At 39.1% G+C, this 27,668-nt stretch overlaps 2 protein-coding genes across 4 annotated transcripts in view; one reads left to right on the top strand and one right to left on the bottom strand.

Annotated features, from left to right (window-relative positions):
• Positions 1 to 5,918, top strand: part of LOC117292183 (beta-1,3-N-acetylglucosaminyltransferase radical fringe-like) — a 38,817-nt gene extending 32,899 nt beyond the window's left edge. Inside the window, exons 6-10 of the mRNA XM_033774127.1 lie at positions 64 to 149; positions 890 to 960; positions 1,703 to 1,797; positions 4,802 to 4,890; positions 5,702 to 5,918. Of these exons, the coding sequence (XP_033630018.1) occupies positions 64 to 149; positions 890 to 960; positions 1,703 to 1,797; positions 4,802 to 4,890; positions 5,702 to 5,750 (390 nt within the window). The 3' untranslated portion in view covers positions 5,751 to 5,918. The remainder of the gene's footprint in view (positions 1 to 63; positions 150 to 889; positions 961 to 1,702; positions 1,798 to 4,801; positions 4,891 to 5,701) is intronic.
• Positions 983 to 27,635, bottom strand: LOC117292182 (arylsulfatase G-like). 3 transcript variants are annotated; one of them, XM_033774126.1, is made up of 13 exons: positions 27,610 to 27,635; positions 26,494 to 26,604; positions 25,180 to 25,293; positions 23,216 to 23,354; positions 22,251 to 22,486; positions 20,574 to 20,693; positions 19,700 to 19,820; positions 18,359 to 18,561; positions 17,056 to 17,136; positions 15,211 to 15,443; positions 13,992 to 14,082; positions 12,583 to 12,872; positions 983 to 1,488 (listed from the first exon to the last, which is right to left on the bottom strand). In XM_033774126.1, the coding sequence occupies exons 3-12, from the start codon at positions 25,265 to 25,267 to the stop codon at positions 12,598 to 12,600; spliced, it is 1,587 nt and encodes a 528-aa protein (XP_033630017.1). In that variant the 5' UTR covers positions 25,268 to 25,293; positions 26,494 to 26,604; positions 27,610 to 27,635; the 3' UTR covers positions 983 to 1,488; positions 12,583 to 12,597. The 3 variants fall into 3 exon arrangements, with proteins under 3 accessions (XP_033630017.1, XP_033630015.1, XP_033630016.1); XM_033774124.1 differs by lacking the exon at positions 983 to 1,488 and having other exon boundaries at positions 12,474 to 12,872; XM_033774125.1 differs by lacking the exons at positions 983 to 1,488; positions 27,610 to 27,635 and having other exon boundaries at positions 12,474 to 12,872; positions 26,494 to 26,615.
• Between the last annotated feature and the right edge of the window lie 33 nt (positions 27,636 to 27,668).

Below are 27,668 nucleotides of genomic sequence, written 5' to 3'. Positions count from 1 at the left end.
GTGGGAGAAAAAAAGAGGGAAAATCTCGGGAATTACCACTCATAAATAACCTTTCTTCTGCAGATGCAAATTTCCTTCTGGTTTGCTACTGGCGGTGCTGGCTTCTGCATCAGCGAGAGCCTGGCTTTAAAAATGGCCCCCATGGCAAGGTATGTAACTCCTCATCAATCTCAACACAAGCAAACATTTGATTTCTCAAGGGGGAGGTGCACCACCGCTGACAGTGACAGACAAACTTAAGAACTGTCACTTGAATAGTTTGGAAACTTATCACGATTGAATTACAAACTGCAGGGCACTGGACCAAAACTAGGGTACAATATTAGGGGACAAGGGGGTGCACAAGTTTTTTTCTATAAAGGGTGTTACTTTAGTTACCCATCGCATTTCTCTTTAAACGAGTCCTTTTTACTCTCCTGTTATGCCATTTACTCCAGTGTGCGACGTTAACGCTTTTTTCTTACTTTATCTTATCTTATCTTATCTTATCTTATCTTATCTTTCACATGCTGCCCCTCGTCTATGGAACAAACTGCCTGCACTAGTAAAATCATCCGTTTCTTTGACCCAATTTAAAAAAACAACTGAAAACACATCTCTTCAAACAGGCATTTGATTCAATGGTTTAATTATTGTTATTTTTGTTACCTTTTAGGATGTTTTTTTCTTAAATATTGCATTTGTATTATTGTATTCTCTACCACATGTTCTAGATTTCTCTCAACTTAGGTTTACATTTCTAATTTGTGTTGTTGTTATTGTATATTAATTAATGCTATTGTTTGTATTTTAGCGCCATGAGCACTTCTGTGGATTTGTGCGCTTTATAAGTTTTCATTATTATTATTATTATTATCTCATCTTATATAATTTTCATCTTCTTTTTCAGTGGAGGCAAGTTTATGAATCTATGCAATAGAGTTCGTCTACCAGATGATGTATCAATTGGTTTTCTTGTAGGTGAGTTATACAGGTTCCCTGAAGAGTGAAGACCTAATGGCAAAAATAGTTCTATTTTTCTCGTATAACTCAGGGGTGCCAGGCTATCTTTCCTTCCAGCCTCAGTTTGGTTACAGTGATTTGTATGAAAGAGAAACAAGATTGGGGCTTGGTGACATAAGTATATTGCCCATGAGTCTGGCCCTGGTGCTACATCTATCAAGTTCATCTTACTATTTTCCTAAAGCATTTGCCCTTTGCAAAAACAAACATGCTGTTGCCCTATCAAATATAAAATTGAATGACTTATGACATCACACTCTGCTTAGTAAGATTTATATTTAGTTAAGATCAAGCTTACATCTTTGTGAGATCTTGAATAGTCTTGCCCCAAGGCGTCAATGATCAGTACTGCATGTGTAGTATGTACTGCACTTTATGCTAATTGATCGCTGACACCTTGGGTCAAGACTAGTTCTTACCTGCCATCTGCGCAGTAGTTGAGTTGATGGCACATATATTTTCTCGGGCCAGATGAAACACGGAGCGCTGGAAAAATTTTGAGAAAATTTGAATTCAGGCAATATCCGGAAAACTGGCATCCCTGTGAATTCAATGGGTTGTTCCACTCAGCCACAAGACGCTACAAAAGCAAGTTAGTGCTATAAAAAAAATCCCATTGAGGACAAACCCTGGAAAAATCTCAAAAAAACATTGTCTGATGATAATCTTTATCCAAAACTTTGATATCATTGTTTTACAGATGGTCTCCTGAAAGTACCCCTCACAAGAGTAGGGGTGTTCAACTCTCACCTGCAGGGGCTGGGAGGAATGGAGGAACAGAGACTTCTAAGTCAGGTAATGTCATTTCAATACTATCACATTAAAGTCTTTCAAATTTCACTTAAAGACACTGGACACTATTGGTAATTGTCAAAGACTAGTCTTCTCACTTGGTGTATCTCAACATATGCACAAAACAACAAACCTGTGAAAATTTGAGCTCAGTTGGTTGTCGAAGTTGCAAGATAATAATGAAAGAAAAAAAACCTTGTCACACGAAGTTTTGGCTTTCAGATGCTTGATTTCGAGACCTCAAATTCTAAACTTGAGGTCTCGAAATCAAATTCGTGGAAAATTACTTCTTTCTCGAAAACTACAAATGTTTGATACTATCAACCTCTCCCCATTACTCGTTACCAATTAAGGTTTTATGCTAATAATTATTTTGAATAATTACCAGTAGTGTCCACTGCCTTTAAGTCTTTTCTAAATCACGACTTCTGGCTTAGGCTTGGGCTCTGTCAGCAATCTTGAAAATGTATAATTTTGTTGCAGGATTTCAAATAGTACAAAGCAAAAGCCAAAGCAACTGTAACTGTAACAGTAGCAAAGGCAGTTTCTAATATCATAAAGCTGTTCAGCAGAAAATGAGCACAAAATTTTTCGTTAGATTGACATTCCTGGGGCTCAGAATGGCTGAATGTGCGAATTTACAAAAATATGCAATTCAATTTGTTCTTTTTAGCGTGTGACACACACAAAATAAGTACTTTTGGAGGTGTCATTTTCACATGCAAGGGTAATAAACTTTGAACGTAGTAGAACAAAAAATGCTTTAAAGGCCAGATCAAACTATTTCCATCTGTTTTGTTTAAGCAAGAAAATTTCCCCGGGGAGTTTTCCAGGCATTAATGGAGCATGAAATCACAAATCCAAGGCGTAATTGCCCCAGCTGAATCAAGAAAGGAAAAACCAAAACTAACTGTGGCAGAAGGGGCTGGTAATGACACAGTGCTGATGTCAGTGCCTCCCGGGGGGGGGGGGGGGGGGGGGGGGGGGTCTGTCAGGGTCTGTATTGCTGGGTCTGACTCATCATGGTACTGGCTCCTGGATCAGTAAAACGATACAGGATGGCAACTATTACTAAGTGGAAATGCCACATAAAACTTGTCTTGTTGGAACATTGTGACATTTCCTTTATTGCGTGGTCTTTAAAAAAAAAATACTGGGATTTAGTATGAGGCTAGTTGGATTTGTGTAGACTTTGGTGTCTGATCCAGTGAGTATAAAGTTACTGGACAGATGTGGAAGGATCTGATGTGATTTTGGCGGTGGTTTGTTTCCCAGAGATAGAGTAGTTTGTTCTAGTCTGCATTAGTCTCCTGATGAAGCGTCTGGTCAAGGAAAGGGGTCAAGCATACTAGACTCAAGCTTTGGGCCCAATATCAAAAAGCTGCTTAACGGTCGATTTTGTGCTTACTGTGTGATTTCCATTTCACAGCGCTGCTAACAGTTAGCTCACTAAAGGGCAAGCTAACCTTCTGGTGATTACTGAACAAAAATTAATGACAAATCCATGGTGATCGTGCAAGCGGGCTGCCTAGTTTTCTTGCTAACCTGCCAAACACATTTACACCTTAGCAAATTGTTCTACTACAGTACGCAAACACATTTGCTTACCTCTAGCTACCGGGCAACCTTGGTAGTCTAGTTGGTAAGACAATGCTCTAGAATTGCTAGGGTAACATGCCTGGTGTTTTTTTTCACAGGACTCGGGGAAAGTACTGAGTATACAGTGCTATACACACATCGGTGTATGGGTAAAAACAAAAATTAATACATTTGCTTACCGTTAAAAGCTTACTGTTTCAGAGTGCAGAGGGTTAGGGTTGAGGATTGGGGGGTAGGGTGGGTGTTAGGGCTAGGAGCAGGGGTTAGGGCTGGGGCAGGCTACGGTAAGGGGTCACATTAGTGGTGTTGGACGTAGGTGTGTGACCTGTGCAAAATTGGCAAAGAGGATAATGGCCAGATTTAAAAGCTAACTTCACCTCTAGTATATCTAGAGGATACCTCTAGTACCTCTCACCTCTAGTATATCTAGAGGATACCTCTAGTACCTCTCCCCTCTAGTATATCTAGAGGATACCTCTAGTACCTCTCACCTCTAGTATATCTAGAGGATACCTCTAGTACCTCTCACCTCTAGTATATCTAGAGGATACCTCTAGTACCTCTCACCACTAGTATATCTAGAGGATACCTCTAGTACCTCTCCCCTCTAGTATATCTAGAGGATACCTCTAGTACCTCTCCCCTCTAGTATATCTAGAGGATACCTCTAGTACCTCTCACCTCTAGTATATCTAGAGGATACCTCTAGTACCTCTCACCTCTAGTATTTTTTTAAACATGGTTTGCTTCTGGTGGTTCTGTTTAGTTTAAACTTTGTACTCTAGCTTCTTGTGTTTTTTAAACTGCCTTTTCTATTTTTATGGCTGTTTTTAAAATACTGTTTATTTGAGTGGAAAGTGCCTTGAGGCCTGGCATATGGCAGGGTCATTGCTGTGTGATATAAAGGCCCGAGCTGAAGGCGAGGGCCTTTATCGCACACCAACGACCCTTAAGAACGAGTCACTACTCTTTTATTCCCATTCATAAATGCCTTTTTGGTTAAAAGGCGTGATAAAGTAAGAAACTGTATAAAACTTATCCATTTCCGACGTGCTTGACATGCTTGAGCTCTGTACGTCCGTGTGTTGCACTGTTAGGACTGAGACGCCTATTTCCAACAGTTTCCGGTTCGTCGTGTGCATATAGTCTTGGTGCAAGACGTTCTCATTTTCCTCTCACACACAGCGCGGCCAACTCACTGACAGCGCCCGCATCGCCCGTAACAAGAAACGCTTGCACTAAGACTAACCGGTTATAAACAGAGTCATTATCAAATGTTTGAACACCCCCACGTGACGCCCTCTCCAACAATAGGAATAGCGAAACTGTCTGAGGTATTTATGAATACTCTTTTATAATTATTATTATTATTATTATTAATTTTGCATTTTGTTGTTATGTTACTCAGGTGACTCTAAGTTACCTCATTTCACCGTCAAGAAACAACACAATTACTCTCAAGAATGCTGCCTTCTCCACACAAGATGATCCAACAAGGTAAGATTGCAAATCGTTTGGGCACTCTCCGGACTGGTGGCCTTGACTGTAAGCCATGCACTTCATCTCTTCTTAACACTTATCAACTTTTCAAATGTCACTGACTCATGTCTATACAGTTCAACCAGTACGGACCCAAAAGAGTAAAGATTTCCCATTTCGACAAGACTGCCTAAACCACCTATGTTTATTTTGCGTGCAGCAATCAAAATTAAGCACTTAAATTGTGACCAACACCACAAGGTTGTGAAACATTTTTTTTTGTAAAGACTAAAGTTTAATGAAGTTTCAAAGCTTCCAGTGCTTTACTTTTTTTAAATCCATGGCAACCTTGTTTTCACCGTGGTCCAGTGATTAGACTGCAGGACTTGCAATCACAAGGTTGTGGGTTTGAATCCTACCAAGCTAATGGCTGATTTTACAATGACTAGAATAAGTATTTGTCCTCTTTGTTACCGAATCACTAAAGCATGATCACCAAATGTGATAAAGTTGTCATTGGTGAGCTGTACAAAGTGTGTGTTGAAATCTAGAGGATGGGAATTTGACTCTTTCCATAAACCAATTAAAGGCCCTGTCCCACTGCAGCGATAACGAGAACGATAACGATCATGACGCAAAGAGAACGCGTTCTATTGGTTGATTTGCTCCACGCAGAATACGCACACGCTCATTCAACCAATATAATGCGTTCTCTTGGCGTCGTTATCGTTATCGTTCTCGTTATCGCTGCAGTGGGACCGGGCCTTAAGTCTTCTAAATTGATCTTTACTCCTTTTTTAAACGATCTTTTCCTCATTTTGTGCGACAGGTTACGATCTCTACACTGCAAGCTGTATCCACAGTCATCCAAGTGTTAAAGTGGTGCTTTTTTAGCTGAATTCAAATGGACAAAAAAAGAGTGGCTGAATAAGACTAGATACTTCTTGAATATCCATTAAAACTTCAGTAAAGATGTTCATTTTACAAATGTTTTTTTTTTTCTTTATTTTTTTATGCAAGTTTGCCCCAAACAAGGCTAAAAGCCACTCTTGGTATAAGCCTACAAGAAGAAATATTATTTAAAGTGGAAAGAACTCAGGGGAGCTGAAGGTAGGAATTGATATTCCTCTTTAACTGTCTAGATTGTAGGATGGAGGGAAACATGCACCAGGCAGGGAGTTCCAATGAGATGCAGTACGTGGAATAAAGATGTTGGAATGGCTCCTTGTTCTACATCTCAGCAGATCAAGAGTGTATGGATGAGAGGAAGCAGAAAGTGTGGTTTCATGCTCAATATCTCGGATGGGTTTAACTAGATCAGACACTTTGGTGACACATTTGCCATGAAAATATCTGTGCATAAGAATGAAAAATTGAGAAGTAATCCACAAATTTGTCGGTGACGTTTCACCACTACACTAGTGGCTTCATCAGAAAGGTCACTTAAACATTTGTGAGTTTTTTCGAAATTTTTCATCTCTTTTGGAATTGGCTAAACCAATCTCTTTACTGAAATCTAGACATTGTTTAAGTGCTAATTATATACCTTCAAACATGATGTCATTTCAGTACGGCACCCTCGCCTAGCGGTCAAAAGCCGTTTGTTTATTGGCCCATCATTTTGTTTCTAAGATGGCGGCTCAATGTATAAGGTCCATTCCGATATTTCCTTTTTTAATTGGACATATATAACTTGTTTCTTTCTAATTTAGTTGTAAAAGAAGAGCTTTTTGATAACTTTCTTATTAAGGATGTAGTTAAGGCCAATACTAAAACTTTGTAAATGCTGTAATAGTCATTAGTGTTGAATCACATTTTTTTATATAAATTTTATCCCAAACTATTCCATTGGTGCACAACAAACTCTAATCTACATATTTTTATGTACTACCGGAAACCGTATACAAAAACTGGTCTGATGAGCCATATTGGCTTGTGACAGACTTATAATTTACTTTATTTTTTTCGACTGCGTTTTTTTTTATATTTTTTTTTAATTAAGAGCCTACGATGAAATTTATTCCATTTCAAAGTCTGAAATAGATAGCCTGCATAGAATGATTTTATTAAAAATATGTCAAACAGTAAGTGATGGTAAATTTTATGAAACATTTGTAATTTTGAACAAAAATCAAAAAACTTTGTATCACATGTATTGATGATTGAGGCTGTCTTTGTGTGTGTTGCTCATCCCCCCCCCCAAGAAAAAAAAACCCAACCCAACAAACTTACATGCATTGCTGTGTTTTCTGTTGCCATTTTCAGTTCATTTTCAGTTTTAAGAAATTTACATAAGCCTTGCTGCTCAGTCCTTTTGATGTTTCATGTAATTTTACCCTAAATTACAAGGGGTAAGCCTTGCTGCGCATTTTCAGCCAAAAAAAAGGGGTAAGCCTTGTTGCTCATTTTCAGCTAAAACTACAAGGGGTTAAGCCTTGCTGCTCATTTTCAGCCAAAATTACAAGGGGTAAGCCTTAATGCTCATTTTCAGCCAAAATTACAAGGGGTTAGCCTTGCTGCTCATTTTCAGCTAAAACTACAAGGGGTAAGCCTTGCTGCTCATTCTGAGCTTACATTACAAGGGTTAAACCTTGCTGCTCATTTTCAGCCAAAATTACAAGGGGTAAGCCTTAATGCTCATTTTCAGCCAAAATTACAAGGGGTTAGCCTTGCTGCTCATTTTCAGCTAAAACTACAAGGGGTAAGCCTTGTTGCTCAATTACAGCCAAAATTACAAGGGGTAAGCCTTGATGCTCATTTTCAGCCAAACCTACAAGGGGTAAGCCTTGCTGCTCATTTTCAGCCAAACCTACAAGGGGTAAGCCTTGATGCTCATTTTCAGCCAAACCTACAAGGGGTAAGCCTTGCTGCTCATTTTCAGCCAAAATTACAAGGGGTAAGCCTCGATGCTCATTTTCAGCCAAACCTACAAGGGGTAAGCCTTGCTGCTCATTTTCAGCCAAAATTACAAGGGGTAAGCCTTGATGCTCATTTTCAGCCAAACCTACAAGGGGTAAGCCTTGCTGCTCATTTTCAGCCAAACCTACAAGGGGTAAGCCTCGATGCTCATTTTCAGCCAAACCTACAAGGGGTAAGCCTCGATGCTCATTTCAGCCAAAATTACTAAGCCTTTATGTATTTTCTCAAAAGTTGTTATATATTTGAAACAAACTGCACAATTCGTAAGTATGCTTATAACTTGATTACATTGTACTAATATTTTGTCTTTAACCTATAGCCCAATTCTGAAGTTTATCAAGGGTTACATTTCGAAATACACATGATATTTAACATGATTACTACGACAGGCTATGTATTTTAGCATCTGATAAGATACACATTTTTGATTGATAATATTACAACATTGCCAAATTTTCATTAGACATGAACCGTAAATGTCTAGACCAGTTTTCGGGAACTCGGCCCAATTTATGAGAGCTACAGAAAATGTTTCTTAACTAATTTCTTCTTGGCAAAATTGAGTGGAATACCAGTCGTGGTCGTGCACAAACATCACAAAGTTAAGAATTTAAACCTCTGCATGGTGGAACTGAACTCTACACTGGTTTCAGCAACACTCCTTCGTTGCACTGCCTCAGAAATCTTGGTATAAACTCAACATTTGAGCCAGTAATGTTTTAAGTTGTATTAGAGAGCTGTCAATAGCAATGGCTGTATGTAATGTTAGTATTAATATCCTCTTCAAATTTCATTGATCAAACAGTTCACTTGATATTACGAACAAAAAAATTAAGTTTGATGTATCAGACCTGACTTACAGTACATACAATACATGTACATAAATAAAATAACTTAAAATAAATAATCAATCTGTATAAAGCACACAAATCTGCAATAGTGATTTAAAAAAAAGAATATTTATACAAATTTAACATTAATTCAACTAAAGGGAAGGTACACATTTGGTAATTACTCAAAACAAATACTAACTTAAAAACTGACTTGGTAACGAGCATTTGAGAGCTGTTGATAGTATAAAACATTGTGGGAAACGACTCCCCCCCTGAAGTAACGTAATTTTTGAGAAAGAGATAATTTCTCACTAAAATAAAAGCACACTAATTCGTCCAGCAAGGGCGTTTTTCTTGAAACTTCGATGACCGATTTTCAACAAATTTTATTTCGAGACCTCAAGTTTAGAACTTGAGGTCTCGAAATCAAGCATCTGAAAACACACAACTTCGTATGACAAGGGTGTTTTTTCTGTCATAGTTATCACGCAACTCCGACGACCAATCGAGCTCAAATTTTCACAGATTTGTTATTTTATGCATGTGTTGAGATACACCAAGTGAGAAGACTGGTCTTTGACAATTACCGATAGTGTCCAGTGTCTTTAAACGAATTTGTAAAGACTAAATATTTATCTTTACCATACATTGCTGAAAAAATATAAGGTATACAAATAATATTGTGGATATTGTAGCAGCACAAGTTTTAAGAGTTCTAAATAAATACAGCGAGTAACAATACTGAGCTCGGTTTCAAGACATTTTCTACTGGACCACTGGTCTTGTGGTTTCGACCTTCCAAGCAAACATCGAAATTGGATTGTTTGATACTTCCGAATTAATAATAATAACAGATCTTATAAAGCGCAATTCCCCCCAAAAATTCCTTAAAAACTTGAAATCTTGCAAACTTGAAGATAATCAATAAATGTTTGACAAGACACTTTACTGGTGAGTTAGCGGACACAATGCTATAATCAATGGCCCAGAGGGAATTTCCAGCCAAAATGGCTGACTTTTCTTTGTCATGGAAAACTGAAATTTATGTATGTAGCTAAATTAGGTCTTTTTTACTCTAAACAGAAACATTCCATCATGAAATTTACGTTTGAAATCAAGAGGTTTGTACGTGGTTTAAATCTACTGTCAAAACCAAACCTAAAGGTTAAGTTAAGTTTTCTGATGCACCCATTTTCCAATCAATAGTCTTCAAGAAACCTTGGTAAAATAGTTTAAATGATAATGACCCTAGCAGAATCTTTCCTGTAATGATCATTTTATGCATTGATGGTTGGTAAGCAGTTTGCAGCAGCTAGTTATATTTCCTCTTAATAATAACTTTGCTGAAATTGATGTGTCATTACTGGACAGTCTGTTGAAATTTCGATCAAGAAACTTGTGTTCTTGAACAAAGAAACTTCCTTGAAGCTTTTCAATGCAACATCCCGCATAAAAAGTGATACAAGTAAATCAAGAAAACTATCAAACTTGAGATATTAAGTGTTAATGCATTGTTAATAAATTACAAATTTCTAAATAATTTATGTTGATTATATGGTCAGTTTAACACCGATATTGGACGATAATTAAACATTTGTTGTATCTTAGACTGTCGACTTTTGGCAGGACTGAAGTAGGGAAAAAAAACCTCTATAAATTAATTTTCTCTTATCGAGCTGACAGAATATATTTTTGTAAGATTCACATATTATTCTCTTAAAAAATTGTATAAATATTCTATTGATTATACATTGTATACTTCCATTTGTCATTGTGTTTTAAATGATGAAATTCAACATTAAATTCTTATTTAATAAAAAACACTGTATATCAAAACTTTCCAACTGGAATTGAGTTCATTTCATTGTTTATTATAGTCTGTAATGGTTTGCCTTTGTAACAAGACTATAACCTTTGAGGAGTCTCGAGCAAACGGCACTAACAGCAACTGCTTGTGTGCTTTTGTAATCTTCTAACTTAAGATCTTCCTCATAGAAGTGCCCTTCCCGGAGGAAAATTGCTGTGCCCCTTTAAGAACGAAATTCAAGGCATGCTGGAGCATCACTTTTAATTTCTGTCGTTCACAAAGTGTGGGTTCGAATCCTGGCCTAGCTAGTCAAGATCCTTAACCATAAATGCTCAGTCTTTTGGACGAAACAAATAAATAAACTAAAATTAAAAAGATTAAAGGTACTATGCACCATTAGTAGACATTTACTAGAGGTTGAGGCAGACAACAAATTTGTCCCACACAGTGTTCATGTTGTATGTGATCAACCATGTAAATACAATAACAAACCTGTCAAGACAAGGGCTAAATCAGTTGTGCGAGTCGGGAGAACATAGTAAAAATTCTTGCACCATTTTTTAAGGTTTTCAGATACATTTTTTCTGAAAACTAGTTCATTTCAGAGGGAATTATACCACAAAAAAAATGGTCGTAGTCACTTCTTAACCCGTAAGTTTTCAGGCCAAAATGAAACAATGTTAAAACCATTACCACCGCTGTCTTATACCTTAAAAGGCATCGTATACGTTTGTTATTTGGAACCGCTCGATTGTTTTTATCCTATATCAATGCAGATATTCAATTAACCTTTGAAAACTTCAGGTGGTCACGTGTTTGAGATATTAATAGCGATTATGTCCACAAAGGGAGGAAGAGTAATCCCTATAAGGGATACACAATCTGAGAAACGTGTCAAAAAGCAACGATCTCAAATTCAAGTGTCTAAGATTACCCGCATCATTAAGTACCATCAATTATAAAAACGGCTATAAAAACAAAACAAAGAAATTCCTCCTGGGAGTTCAATAAAATATCATAAATTAAGCTCAAATGCGATCGACTTTTTACAGTGTTCTTAAAAACACTGCACCATGCCATTCTTTACCTTTTGTTTTTACCCTACACTTCTTAGTACCTTCCACATCCCCTCCCTTGAACCCCATCCCTGCAACCCAACCCCCCTTCCCCTGAAAAAAAAGTACCAGCTTTACCACTGAAGCGGCCTCTATGAGCCATTTCATGGCCGAAGCTAGATATTTGGCTGTCTACCCAAACTCTACAAAAGTTTTAATGCAATACGTAATGGGGAGTATGTCATCGCCAAACTATCACAAAATGCAGGTTCACCGACTAAACCGTGTAAAAAATAGTCTTGTGTATACATAAGATTTCAGCAAGAGTTTTGGCTAAAAACACCATACCACAGGTTACTGGTTTCAGCCATGGGACCCTACATCATGGCTGAAGTCACTCATACTATTTGAATTTGATCAAATCAGCTTGAATTCTGGCTTCTACCAGTTTGAAAACTGAGTTTATTTTTGGTAAATCCATTTTTGTTCTATCGGTATGCCGTGTAATACTTGATCAATTGACACAATTTAAGGCCACATTGACTTTACAAATCTACGTGTGTAATTGTCTATTACAGGCTTGATATTTGGTCCTTGGATAAGAGTATGAAGATTTCATTGATTACAAGGGCTGACATACAAGTGTAAGCTCTAGCAGACCTCCAGGCCATTCAATCACAATTCCTCTGATTTTTCCAAAGGCACTGAAAATCGGACATCAGACTATGGGAAGAATATCATGCCTGGGTCTATTGGGAACAAATTAAAGTGCATGAACTTGAGTTTTTTTCTTTCCTCTCAGACCGGCGCCCTTTAAATGTTCTCACAGATATTGCACGCCTTATAGACGATGTGACCTCTGACGTCACACGAAAACCATAACATGATTCGCGCTTATACCGCCGAGCAAAACCTTTGTGTTTTGGCAGCCAGCTAGAAAGTGTACTCAATCTTACTATGACTACGCAACTCAGTGCCCGGCGAAACATAACGTATATAGTGTTTTGTCAACAGAGGGCGGTTTGAATGTAAACATAGGTCACATCGTCTATAAGTGCCGTGTTATTATTACTTATAAAAGTGCATCATTTCTTACTTTCAATCCGATGTTCTATTGCCAGGTACAGCGGCATTGTACATCTTTGGAGTTGCAGCACGGCAAGAACTTTTTACTCGATCTGTAATCAGCAACGGTGGTGTTGTCCCTCCGCAAGTCTTTGTCGAATAACTTGCGACTTGCTTCAATACCGGCCAGGACGTCTGAGTACTGCCTGTTACTGGTATCTAGCGGAATGCTCTCTTGTGGGTCTTTACGAACGTTGAAGAGAAGCGGAGGGTTGTGACTCAAGATTGGACCTTCCAGACCACCACACTGCTGCGCTCCACCTTGGGAAATAGTAATAACGACTGGTTCAGTTTGAACTGATCACTTTAACTCCAGTCACTTTTTTCAGACAAAGCTCATTTTGAGAGAGATTCATAAGGAATGTTTTAGTTTGGTATTTTTCAAGGTAATTTTGGTCAATACATGTATCAAGACGCCAAAGTACCAAGAAGCTTGTCTCAACTTTAGGTATACAACATTTGAATACATGTATAGCACATTGCTCGCTGAGGGTATAATACATTGGTTGTATAGTATATTGATTGCTATGGGTATAGTATATTGATTGCTATGGGTATAGTATATTGATTGCTATGGGTATAGTATATTGATTGCTATGGGTATAGTATATTGATTGCTATGGGTATAGTATATTGATTGCTATGGGTATAGTATATTGATTGCTATGGGTATAGTATATTGATTGCTATGGGTATAGTATATTGATTGCTATGGGTATAGTATATTGATTGCTATGGGTATAGTATATTGATTGCTATGGGTTTATAGTATATTGATTGCTATGGGTATAATATATTGATTGCTATGGGTTTATAGTATATTGATTGCTATGGGTATAGTATATTGATTGCTATGGGTATAGTACATTGTTTTCTGCGTGCATAGTGCACTGTGTTCACACAGTTTCTAATTAAAAATGAAACATATGTGAAATGCTCTAGACTAATCAAAAGGAAGAATCTTTGTAAAGGGTTATTAAAGGCAGTGGACACTATTGGTAATTACTCAAAATAATTATGAGCATAAAACCTTACTTGGTAACAAAGCAATGGAGAGCTGTTGTTATTATAAAACATTGTGAGAAACGGCTCCCTCTGAAGTAACGTAGTGTTCAAGAAAGAAGTAATTTTCCACGAATTTGATTTCAAGACCTCAGAATTAGATTTTGAGGTAACAAAATCAAGCATTTGAAAGCACACAACTTCGTGGGACAAGGGTGCTTTTTCTTCCATTATAACCTCGCAACTTTTTCCAAATTTGCACAGGTTTGTTATTTTGTGCATATGTTGAGATACACCAAGTGAGAAGACTGGTCTTTGACAATTACCAAAGGTGTCCACAGTGTCTTTAATGTATACTGTGTCGTGCAACTTTCTTACCTGTCCGATAAACTGCCTTGTATGAACCGCTGCGTATTGCATCAAACTCACCCTGCGGTGCCAATCTAACATTTGTTGGATGGAAAAGCATCTGAAACACAAACAAAACATTTTCTTGGTCATGTTCCCTGAGTGAAGTATCAATGTTAAATACTGATTCTCATGATATCATGAAGGGGGCCAGACTATTATACCTTCCAGCCTCGATCCGAGTACACTTTGGATCAGTGATGAGATTTGACAAAAATATTAACATCCTGAAAACTGACTTGGGTTCCCATTTAATTCTAGACCCCCGGACCTCCTGATCATCAAAATGTTCAAGAAAAAAGCATTCAGGCGCAACATGGACTGTTCATTTCTCCCTTTGTGGATTACTTCACTTCTTTCAAGAAAATTTAATGCACGTATCAGCTCTAGTTTCGGCCCTGGTAGACCCTGGACTAGTAGGGACACGGCTGGGTTGTTAAATTAGCCCAGCATGATAGTCCTGGCCGCGTACCGCTACTGGTCCATCGGGCAGGGGACTTGCTTTTTATACGCATGCAGTGCAGGATTATTTTACAACCCCTGCGTGGTCCAAGCCACGGCATGCGACATACACTGGATCACTGGCATGCTTAGCATTGAGCCAGTAGACTCATGAACAGACAAGTCCGGAGGTCTTGTGTTTGTGATCAAATGTTGACTTTCAGTCTTATTAATATAATTCTATTGATTGTTGAAGAATACTTTCCAATGATACAATTGACCTAAATTTGTTATGTTTGAGTTAAATGTTTCTGCAAATACTCATTTCTTACTGCAGTGTTTCAATGACCAATTCTTTTACACATCGTTGTCAACCCAAAAAAAACAATAATGTTTCAAAAGTAATGTTTCCAAAATTATATATTTAATGAGCTGTATTTATTTCCGAGCGAGGGTGCTCTCAAACATATTTTTATCACTTCCAGGGGGGTATTCATTCAAACCCAAAAACCGTTATTAAAGACTGAAACACATTACCGCCACAGACTTCATCCACCACGGACAATAATACCTTTAAAGGGGCCGTTGCAACCCACATCTTAAGCAACTTAAAACTGATACACAGCAACAAAAATTACAGAACGCTGATTAAAACTGTGCAGGACGAATCGCGTATACCCCTGGTAATGATAAAAATACTATTGTGGAGCGCCCTCACGCGGTCAAAAACTTGGCGCATTCAACTCACCCTGTTATAAAGTGACTTCCCGTAGAGAACTTGGCTAATGTCCATTCCATCATAGCTACGATACTTAGGCAGCGGGATACCAGCTATAGATGCAATGGTGGGATAGATATCCAAGGCACTGAGTAAGGAGTCCGAGACACGACCAGCGGGTACGTGACCGGGCCAGTAGACAAAGGTCGGCTCTCGGTGACCCGCTTCCCAGACCGTCTGCTTGGCTGTGCTACCACCTCCTCCTATGAGACACACAAAGGTCAGGGCCAAAAACAAAACGTTCCTTCTTTTTTTAGATTTTTAAATTTGCATCGAGGATAAAGAATATTAATTTTGGTTTTTACCCTTACACCGCTGTGTGTTGGCACTGTATCTTCAGTACTTTCCCGAGTCCTGTGGATTCGAATCCAACCCGAGTATAATGCCTATGATGTTGTATATTTGGTTTGCGGTAACACCATGTGTGTGTATCTACTTGCCAGTCAGTCTCCTAACGATGACTAGAGCAAGCTAGTCGAAACGTTGAGACCAATTCAGAACTGAGTCCACGGCAGTACAGTTAATTACAATCCTATAAGCTAAAGTAGTAGTCCAGTCTATTTTCTATACCATCCGCCCTGGTAATAGTTAAAAAGCAGGACAGTTCTTTTTAGAACTGAGAAGTCTCCGATTATCTACTCCATGGCAGTAGAATATAGCAAGACAGTTCTCTAAGAACAAACTCTACCTGGCAAGTAGATACACACTTGGTGTTACCGCAAACCAAATATACATTGATACCTCACCATGCAATGCCTCAAATCCTATATGCCTATGATGTTGTTAACAGGACTCAAGAAAGTACTGCGGATACACTGTGAACAGACATCTGTGTAAGGGTAACCAAATGGATGTCCTTTTTTTGTGGCCGAGCGATTAGTAGAGGGAAGGTTTATGTTTGGTAGTTACTCTGAAAGTTCATGGCTTAAAAGCTTATTTGGTTAGCAGTACAGCAGCTTTTGATAGTAAAAATCATTTTGATACTCATTTCACCTTGGAGTAATGAGGTTATTGAAAAACGTATCAGTGTATATATCCCCAAAAGTTTGAAAGGTATTTTTTCAGACACAAAGTAAACAATTGAAAACAAATTATTTTTGTTTAAGATATCAGGCCTATACACAGTGATGTTTATTATTCAATTGAAAAACCAAAGACCACTGGACTTGTCCAGTCATGAGTTTATAGGTCCGACACTAAAACTACTGACCTCAGGCCTGTTGTCCAGTGTAAAATTCTACCTCTGCATGGGTTTGTCTAGTCTTGGGTCCAAGACTCTCTAGTTGTGTAGTCGCGAAAACCTAACCGCTATCACCCCAACAACCACTCGCCACTAGAGGGCGCTCTCATTCTCGTAACCGCTATCACACCATGAACCGCTGAGAACGGTTGCAGGAATGATAGCGCTCTCTAGTGGCAAGTTGTTCGTGAGGCGTATAGAGCAGTTTGGAGAGCGGTTAGGTTTTCGCAACTACATGGTTCGTGACTACACAACTGGAACGTCTTGGAACCAAGACTAGGGTTTGTCATAATAATGCCACTGTTAATAGTATTTGAATGTAACAATAGACCCGTTGCATACTGCACAGAGTCCATACATGCACGTCTCCTGTCTGCCATTTTGGGTGTCAAAACAAGCACAAAAGAGATGGACTCACCAAAAAGGGCAGAAATGGTAGACAGGCATTTTTCGGAGGTGCGTCAAACACATGTATTATCCTTTTGAGCTCGTTTTGACACCCAAACTGACAGACAGGAGACGCGCGAGCAAGTGTGCTGTGCATTGGGCAATGGGTCTATTGGGGAAAACAATACCTTTTTGTTTTTGCCAAAGACCAAGGAACGGGCCACTGTCTCCTGCATACTGACACTTCACAGCCCAGGGACCATTGTCACCTACAATCGAAAGATAGAAAAGGAAACTAACGTAGTAATTTTAAAGGCAGGTGGGACACTATTGGTAATTTCTCAAAATAATTATTAGCATAAAACCTTTCTTGGTAACGAGTAATGGAGAGCTGTTGATAGTATAAAACATTGAGAGAAACGGCTCCCTCCTGAAGTAATGTAGTTTTTGAGAAAGAAGTAATTTTCCACGAATTTGATTTCGAGACCTCGGATTTAGAATTTTAGGTCTCAAAATCAAGCATCTGAAAGCACACAACTTCGTGTGACAAGGGTATTTTCGTTCATTATTATCTTGCAACTTTGATGACCGATTGAGCTCAAACTTTTACATTTTGCATATGTTGAGATACACCAAGTGAAAAGACTAGTGTCTGACAAATACCAATAGTGTCCAGTGTCTTTAAAGATGTCTGGAGGTTTAAAGCAAAAGATGGCTTAAACGTAGGGTCATAGGTTGGTATACACTCCAAAAATTATGGAGAGTAAAACCTTACTTGGTGAGCAGCACTGCAGATGTTGATAGTATTAAACTATTTTGAGAAAGAGCTCCCTTCCAAGTTATGTGGTTTTGATAAATTTGTTTCAGCAAAAAGCATTTTGATATAAGAAACAGGTCTTGTATGAATGTTTCTCAGATTTCTGAGGGTTGACTGAAAATTATGATTCTGCTGCATCCCTTTAGCGAATGCTACAACCAAAGATGAGGTTGGTACTAACTATCATCTTGCTAACAAGGATGAAATTGACAATCTTTAAGAAAATAATGCGACAGTTTGTTGCTGTTTTATCTAAAAGTAGACTTCACAGGTGACTAGATCTTTGGAAAAAAAAAATTCTTTGGGGTTGAACAAATTTGCAAAGGCAGGATTAGAACCAGCAACCTCTGGTCGAGAAGGGTGGCACAAAAGTTATGTTCGGAACAGGTGAAGAGAACAAAAATAAGACTCATTATTGAGGTTTAGCTGCACGTTACGCGAGCAAATACGTGAACGTGAACGTCCATAAAGGGTGCAGTTTCTGATCGACGTCGCCACTTTGGGCTTATTACATGCTCATTTTATGTCTGCGCGCACGTACGTACCTGGCGTGGAAAACGGTAACTTCTCGTATGCTAAAAACATGAGATTTTAACGACACTCCTTTCTGACGTTCACGTTCACGTGGAATGTGCAGCTTAACCTCCCTATTCTCAACAGCAAACATAACTCACCTGTGAACCACACCAATGTGTCCGTCTCAATGCCAGCATCTTGTATACTCGTCATGATCCCGGCCACCGTGTTGTCCAGCTCACGCAACACGTCACCGAAAGGCCCTCTACAGGATAGGTTGGAGAACTTAGGGTCGGTCTGGAGAGGTACGTGTGTATGAGCAAAAGCAACGTAGAGGACAAATGGTGATGCGTCGTTCACACTGTAATTGAAAATGGGATCGGAGGAAGGGGAGAGTGTGAAATAAATTTTAAAAAACAATAACAATTTAATAATATTTTTGATAAAAATCCACAAGACTATACAACAGCCGATTTCACCAAACTCTTCCTAACTTTAGGATTAATCTTAGAGCTTAGGATGAGTTCAGTTCAGTAATCGAAGACGTTGGACGGCGAATAGCACTGAAGCAGGCGCTGTTTAGCACTTTGTAGATATGCTGTGTGAGTGCAGTGAACAGTTAATACGTTGCTTATGGACGTATGCGTTGGGCTATGGCTAGCCGTGTCGTGGGCTTTGTGTGTGACTGAGCCTCCGGTAATGCAATGTTATTTATCACATTCGAAGAATTCTAGGCGTTGTTTCCGTGAATGTTGTATCCAGTTTGTTTCTACACCGCTGCCACCATGAAGTATGAGTATGTATGGACTCAAAGAGAGATGCAGACTACGAATATTCTTGATTCTCCTGACAACACGAGGCTGCTTTTATTATTCTCACATAAGCCACAACCAGAGTGGAGGTTAAACAACATATACCTCCGCCCATAAAGTAGACCCATAGACATATTACAACAGAACCCTAAGACGAGTTAGTCGTCCTAACTAGAGATAGGATGAATCCTCGCGTTTCGTGAAATCGGCTGTAGGGCTTTAACTGGACCAGAGCTTTTGTCACAAGAACAGAATCAAAATGAGAAGGACACTATCTACACAGTTTCACATTTGAGCTGTTTTTTTCTTCTTAAACAGACGATTTATCTCATTTTTCTTACTTGTGGATAACAATACTCAATTGCATTGAAAGATCTATTTGTAAATATGAGTTAAAATGGAAAAATGCATTATTATTTTAAAAAAACCATAAGACTACCGGACTTGTACGGTCGTAAATACACTGGCCTGACACTAAAATGACTGGCCTCGGTTGGGCCTGTGGTCCAATGTTGATTTAAAGCTCTGCTGTATTGTAAGAGTTTTTAACACATGGTTCTCAGCATGCACATATTACCGAGAACAAAGATCAGTCTGCTTTATGCCACCAAGCGTCGACCCCCATAGGTGAGTAAATGCTTTTGGATGCTGCAAAAAAAATGACAAGACATCAACAGTTTATCTTACCTTTTTTTGATGAAGTCCCTTGCGTGCTGGACGTAACGCGATGCAAGGGTCACGAGATTGGACGGCTGTTCAACAATGGTGGAATTCTCGTACAGTGGAACACCGACCTGATTAACACAATCTATAGACAGAGAACAAGTGTGCAGATAAATAACAAGTATGAATAAAAAAACAGAGGTCTTAGTGTGTTTTGAAAGCACTCTTGTAAATCTGAACACATTTTGCATTCCCATCCTCAAGTTGCCCCCCCCCCCAAAAAAAAAACCCCTTAGGGTGTCCAAGAGCAAATAGTCTCCTGGGGGATCCTAAGACCAATCGCCACACCAAGTTTGGAGTTGATATGCCAATGCCTTGCATTTATCGCTCGAACAATGATTGCACAAACAACACTGTACCCAAAACCATTTTGTGGACATGCTTAAAGGGACACGATGCTATTCTAAATAACCATTGGTTTTCACAGGTTTGTTATTTTATGCACATGTTGGGATACACCAAGTAAGTATATTGGTCTTTGACAATTACCAAAGGTGTTCAGTGCCTTTAATTCTCACATGCACACCCACCCACCGAAGGACATAAAAACAAACTATTTGTTATAATAAAATAAAATAAATAAAAAACATTATTCTGAAATAATAATAATAATAACATGCATTTATATCGCGCTTAATACCAGGTTTCTAAGCACTGCAACAAGAAGTGAACAATAAAAAAAATAAATAAGAAATACATTTTTTTAAACGACAATTTAGAGTGGAATGAAATAGCAGAAACTGAACAGCTAAGATGGATTCAGAAAGTTCTGAAAAATTAATCCTACACCCGGGCACAGAAAAACTTAGTAAATCCCAGGGTCAAGTGATTAACTTACCTGGATGTGAATCTTGAATTGAACCATTGGAGCATTTTGGACACGTCGGTACGTTGTAGCCTGGATCATCAGCACATCCCATGTCTGCGCTAGCGATTATCCCATAATAGGAATCAAAACCTGTCAGAAATATATACCGGACAAATCATCAAAATACCATTGCACAAATCATCATCATCATCATTCGGCATAGTATTGCATCCGTGGTCGCCTCGTCCTTAAATTGTAATGGGGGCGCACTCCTGGAGTCGCAGCCATCACCTGGTCTCTTTCTATAGACGCTCTTCTCAGCTCTCCTACGCATCTACCACTCCACTTTGTGACGTTTTCTATCCAGCGCAGCTTAGGGCGACCTCTACCACGAACTGTATCTGTAGACAGACCATCTATAGCTGTGCCCTGTCTCATGATATGAGCGTACCACTTCGCCTTCTGCTCTATAGCTAACACCTGGGCCCAATTTCATAGCGCTGCTAAGCACACAAATTTGCTTAGCATGAAATTTCTTCCTTGATAAAAACAGGATTACCAACCATATTTCCATTTGTTGCATATTGCTTGTTACTTGTATTCAGCTGTTGTTTGTTTATCCTCAAAAACATGTGGAAATTTGGTTGGTAATTCTGTTTTTATCGAGGCCAAAATTTCATGCTAAGCAAATTTTTGTGCTTAGCAGCGCTATGAAATTGGGCCCTGGTCACTCGTGAGACACCACCGTCCAGCTATCACAGTTCAGCTAGCCTTTCTTTCATTAGGGATGAAGTCTGACCCCTTTATGCCCAGCAGGGTTCGCCAAATCGTTCGGCTAAAAGCATGAAAGCGCTTTTAAAGCCATTGGACACTTTCGGTAAACAGTATTGTCCAAGGCCCACACTTCGTGTATCACAACTTCTATATAAAATAACAAAACTGTGACAGTTTGGCTCAATCGGTCACCGGAGTCAAGAGAAAATAACGGGAAAACCCACCCTTGTATCCGAACGTTTATCGTGTCATGACATGTGTTCAAAATAAATTTGTAATTCTCGCTATCGAGAATTGATATTGTTTTAATGTTTTCTCAAAAAGCAAAGCGTTTCATGAAATATTTTAAGAGAAGTCTTTCACCATTACCTTCTGTAAACCCTGTAAGTTATTTGTAAATCTGTGAACGTTTTTCTTTCTTTTTTGTACCGTGTACCGAAAGTGTATAATGGCTTTAAAGTCAGCTGCACAAATATCTACTTGTAATAATATTATTTGTTTAAAAACCCTTACACCAATAATTTTGTATTAAAGGGCTGGGTAGTTTTTGAAGGATACAAAACATCACCCAGATTTTCATTAAACTTACCTGGTTTGAAGATAACGATGGTTAAAAGTTTCCCTTAAAATATTATTTGCTGAGGTGTAGTTTTTGAGAAATTAGTAAAACAATGTCACAAAATTTGTTTTTGCAAATCGCTCAGGTGGGATTCGAAGTGTAAGTTTATTTATAAATCTGTGGACATTGTGTTTTGTGTTACAAAAAGTACCCCAACCCTTTAAGCACTGTATATACTTTAGTCTTGGAGAAAGACTCTGCTAGGGTCAAAACATTCGACCTAACTATTTTTTTGCAATGTACATTTTTTTACTATTTCACTATTTGTCAAGACCTGTGAAATATTGTTAAGAGTTCTAAACTGTTTTTCGTACCCCTGTTGCTCGGAAGGAATGGTCCAGTATGTCCCAAATGCCATTTCCCGATCATGCCGGTCTGGTACCCTGCAGCCTTGAAGGTTTCTGCAAATGTGGTTTCATTGAGAGGGAGTCCGCCTTCAGACCCAAGGGAGAAGTTCTTGACTACCCCGGTTCGTTTTCCGAGCCTGCCTGTCAGGAGAGCAGCACGGGATGGTGTGCAGACCGATGCACCAGCATGGAAGTCTGTAAATCTAGTAGAGGGCAAAAAGCAGATAGAGTGTGAAGACGCAAAAACTTCCTAAAAAATCAAAACTTGGTTTAATTATAAGAGATGTTAAATTTGGATTGGGGATAAAGAATATTAATTTTGGTTTTTACCCATACACCGATGTGTGTTAGCACTGTATACTCAGTACTTTCCCCGAGTCCTGTGAAGAAAATATCACAGGCATATTACTCGGGTGGGATTCAAAACCACGACCCTTGGTTGGTAAAAAATGAGTAAGATCTTTTAAGAATCTTCTAAGAACCTTCTAAGAAATCTTATAGGAATCTTATAAGAATCTCCGGAAATCCTGAGAGCATTCTTATAAGATTCTTATACGATTTTTGTTTGTATTTTATATGTAAATTGGTAAGATCTTACAAGAATCTTATAAGAATCTTATAAGAATTCTCCAAAATCTTGAGAGAATTCTTATAAGATTCTTGTAAGATTCTTATAAGATTCTTGTACGTATTTTACATACAAATTGGTAAGATCTTATAAGGATCTTCTAAAAATCTTATAAGAATTTTATTAGAATCTTATAAGAATATTATCAGGATCTTATGAGAATCTTCCGAAATCCTGATAGCATTCTTATAAGACTCTAATAAGGTTCTTAAAAAGATTCTTATTAGCATTTTATATGAAAATTAGTAAGATCATATAAGGATCTTATAAGAATCTAATTTAACTAACCTTGTTCAAAACTAACCTTGTTCCTTTAGAAGCTAGTTGGTCCATGAAGGGTGTGTCAGACTCAGCTGGAGACTCCCTGTTAGCGCCCAGATCGCCATAACCAATGTCATCAGCAAATAGGATGACAAAGTTTGGACGTTTCTGTGACCTGTTCACTGTTCAACCACAAAAAGAACAAAGAGCGCTATTTAAAGACACTGGACACTATTGGTAGGAAAAATCCATGCAAAATTACTTCTTTCTCGAAAACTCCTCTACTTCAGAGGGAGCCATTTCTCACAATGTTTTATACTATCAACAGCTCTTTAATTGCTCGTTACCAAGTAAGTTTTTATGCTAATAATTGTTTTAAGTAATTACCAATGGTGTCCACTTGCTTTAAAACTCACTTACTTAAAACCTTTCACGTATAACTTTAGCAGTCACTTTTACAAACCAAGGGCAATAAAAACATATGGTTAGAAGCCTACAGCAGCTTTTGATCGTACAAAGCATTTTGTTTGAATTACTGTGGTAACATGTATGTAAAAAATATATTAGTTTTTGTAACCCGAAATTTGAATCTGTACAAATTATTCTTCCTGCATGGACATTTGCTCTGAATTTTCAGAGATATCTCACAAATGCGACCACCTTAAAGAAGTAAATTTTAACATGTTAGTTTGATTGTATATCGGATTAAAACAATCAAACTGCTCCGAAAATGCAGGTTAAAAGCATAGCTGCGTTTCAACTGCGTAAGCAGCGCGCAGAGCCTAAGCTGATGAGCTGGAGCCGAGGTTTGAGAAAGTCCCCTGATACATTAAGTTACCGGACACAAATTAATCCAATTGTGAACTGCTGTTAACTTGTCACCCCTTTAAGCTAAAGCCGTGTTCGCACTGCACTTAATTTGGGCAAACTAACCGAGCCAATGGGTAATTTACCCATTTTAAGTCCAGTGCGAACAGCCTGGGTAGTTTTCCTGACAGGTAACTTACCCACGCCGCGCGGTTAGTTTAACCGAGCCAAAGGTGCCCAGGAAGATTGACCGAGTGCCCAGGAAGATTGACCGAGTCAGTTTAACTGAGCCAGAGAGTCCAGTGCGGACGCGACGTCTCGGTTAAATCTTCCTGACCCGAGGAAGCTGACATGTTTTGTCATGGAAGAATAAGATTTTCGTGATTATCGAACTATTCAATGTAGCACAAATCAGGAATACAACTCGTAGGCTGAAAAACGCGGAATAATTTTCTCGTACACAGATTTATAAGTTCGAGAAATGACCTGTTCAGAAGTTGCGATCAAAAGTTTCAATATGACAGTGATTTGTACAGCAGTAATAGGCAAATGCAGTCAACAACCACTAGATCGCGTGTACTAAAGCTAGCCGAGTATTGGTCCCTGTATGTCTTTATGCACAACACAAACAAAACGGAGCCAGGCCGTGCAGAAAATACTGTAGAAGGTATTCCTAGCCGCGTAATGGGCCCTTTGTGTCGGAGCATGCCTCATTGGCAGGCGGCGTTGTGCATGCTCTTTTGCCTAGCAAGTCTTCATCTTTCCAAGTTGTAAAAAAACAAAAGAGGAGCGGTGAATTTGATATCGAATCGTTTGGATTAACAATATTTGCGAAAGATCAAGCCGAAAACCAAAAAGTGCGGTCAAAGGTTACGCAGGGGGCCAGCTTGGTTAGTTTACCCACGGTCTCGGTAAGTTTACTCGAGTCAAATAAATCCAAGTGCGGACAGTGGGAAAGTTAAGATGGTTAAGTTACCCAAAATATTAATCCAGTGCGAACACGGCTTTTGGCACCCGGGCCGGTAAGTTACCAGACCCAAAAGTCCAATGCGGCTAAAGGTTTGTCTAACTTGTACATGTAAATTCCGAAACCGCCAGCCATCAACAACAGCAGAGGTGCAAATATTTGCGATGATTGTAATCCTCCCGATCGATTAAAAAATGTACACAAATATTACTAGAAATATAACTTATATTTACCTGTGAGCTTTTCTTGTTTGTTCAGTGACTCCAATGCCTGGCTCAACTGAAGTCCCAGAACAATGAATAGAATTCTCGCCGGCCACATCTTGAGAGAAAAAAACCTTCTGTCTCCTGTCAAAGAACAACAATACATCTTATCATTTCACATTCAAAGCAGTGGGTATGGGGTACTTATATCGCGTTTCAAGATCCAAGCAGCCGGAACCCCATAGTTCTAGGAATACGCAGCATTCGATCAGTAAGTTTCATCTATTCTACCTCCATGGCTTCATGATCGAGAAGAAGGGCACAGATTTATAGAAAACTTCAGTGGGCAACGAAATAGGAATGCGTGCCAGAATTACTGCAACATTCAGCGGTAAGAATCTGCACTCCTCAGTTTTTTATCGATTTAACTTTTTCTGTCAAATGCCAGCCCCCCCCCCCTCCCCCGTTTGTGTTGTGAGACATGTAAAGTGGTTCTTCTCCATCTCCATTTCCATTGGTTAAGTCATCTACATTGTACATGTCAAGCTATGAGGTTCGCGGAGACGATAGCCGAACAAACCTCAATACATGTAGTTCTAGGGAGACCAGACAACTCGTCCATTCGGACAACTCGACGGTTCAGACAACTCGACGATTCGGACAACTCGACAGATGATTTATTCAACCGTCAGACAACTCGACTTGGGGTCAAGACAAGTCGCCGGATGGCCGTGACAGGGGCTCAGCGCGGGAGGGGTAAAAAGCGGCCTGGGGCTGGACGGATGTACTGACTAGTGACTTGACAATGATGCACGGGCGTTCCCTGGGGTTGGGGTATATTATGGTGGGATAAGATGATAAGGATAATAGGATAATAGGTTTAATATCCGGGCAAACGGATACTTTTTCCTTTTCTTTTTTACCATGACCCCGCATTTTCATTATTTTGGTACCATACACGATCGAATTGTTATTGTTGGTGGTAATAAAGTAAATAAAAGTAAATCTTCTAAATAGAGCTGTCCGACGGACGAGATGTCTGACATTCGGGCTAACAAAGTAACATACACATAGCCCAGGCGCTCCTAGAACTGAATGTCAGACCTTGTTGAGCTGTGAATGGCTCCGCTTTTAACATTGGTCTCATTGGCGACAGTGATGAGACCGATGTTAAAACCGGAGCCATTAACAGCTCAACAAGGTGGGCTATGTGGATGTGTATGTATGCATAGATTAAGGACTCTTGATTTTAGCTATTCTTCATGATTATTGACCATCCCATGTATGGAGCTGTATACATCAAATGGATGATCTAATTCTAAATAGATGTGTTGATCGACTCACCTCTCACTCAGGCCTTAGCTATCCATCATGCTGTCCACAAAAAAACGCCCTGTCCCTAGCTACTTCTTCGTGAACAATGCCGCATTCTCTGCAAAATTCACCTGACGCATCCTTTGTCAAGAGGTCAATGTACTAACTACTATTTATTGCGCAGTCCAAAATGATACTGCTCGAGTGTGCTCAGCAAACGTAAACAAACAATACACCATGTGGGGCTCTCAGTGCGCGTGCCAAACGCTAGACTTGGTGTCAAGTCTGAGATTGTGGTTATATCAGCATCAGCCCTGCAAAACTCTCCCACAGATTGGCGATCAAACGCCGCGGCCGTTGGAGGGCGCTATTTCAGGCAATAATAAGCACAGATGCATTTAAGTCTAGAGCCCATTGATATCCATTATACTGAAGATCAATGGTCTAGCCTACCTCCATGGTCTAGCCCAACGTCTTGCATGCTTGAACCCATGCCGCGGTCTGGTCTAGCCACACGCTAGTCTCTGTGCAAGACGTTGTTTTTCACTATCGCGGCCCCCACTCCGCAGCGCACATTACCAATAGCGGGCGCTGTTGGGGAAACTTCCAGGGCCCAGTTTGCAAAAATGTTGTGCAGATTTTTTTGTGAAATCGACCCCAGGGCCATCTGAGCAAGAGGAGACAATGCTGGGTCAATACGAGTCCACACTTTCTTTGATTTGTCTACCTTTTTTTGTTTGGGGTGGGGGGGGGGGTCATTGAGAGTGAAAACTTAAAGGAAATTACAGAATTGGATTTTGCTAACAAAATAGTTGCTGGCAATGTGTAAGCACTTGATGTAATCCACCATATACATAAACTGACAAACCTATAGAAGTTTGAGATCGATCGGCCATCTGAGTCACCAGAGAATAGTGAAAAACCGATCACAAATTTTGCATTGAATCGGTGCCAAAATAAAAATGAACAAAACGCTCACTGAGTGATAAACTCCAAACGCGAAGTTAGATCACTTATTTCTCTTCAAATTTTTTATGACATTTCAGACAGAAATATTTCAAGGGATGTTTTCAACTACCATCATCATTAGACTGTGTAAGTTTCATGTACAATTAATCTGTGATCTTCACGATTTTTGTTTCTTACCAATTCTGTTACGTTCCTTTAAGTAGCCGTTCAGAATAGTCAATGTTTAAAACACTTAT

The sequence above is a fragment of the Asterias rubens genome, chromosome 7 (genome assembly GCF_902459465.1).
Source record: "Asterias rubens chromosome 7, eAstRub1.3, whole genome shotgun sequence".
Classification (NCBI taxonomy): Eukaryota; Metazoa; Echinodermata; class Asteroidea; order Forcipulatida; family Asteriidae; genus Asterias; species Asterias rubens.
This window is presented reverse-complemented; position numbering and strand designations above follow the sequence as displayed.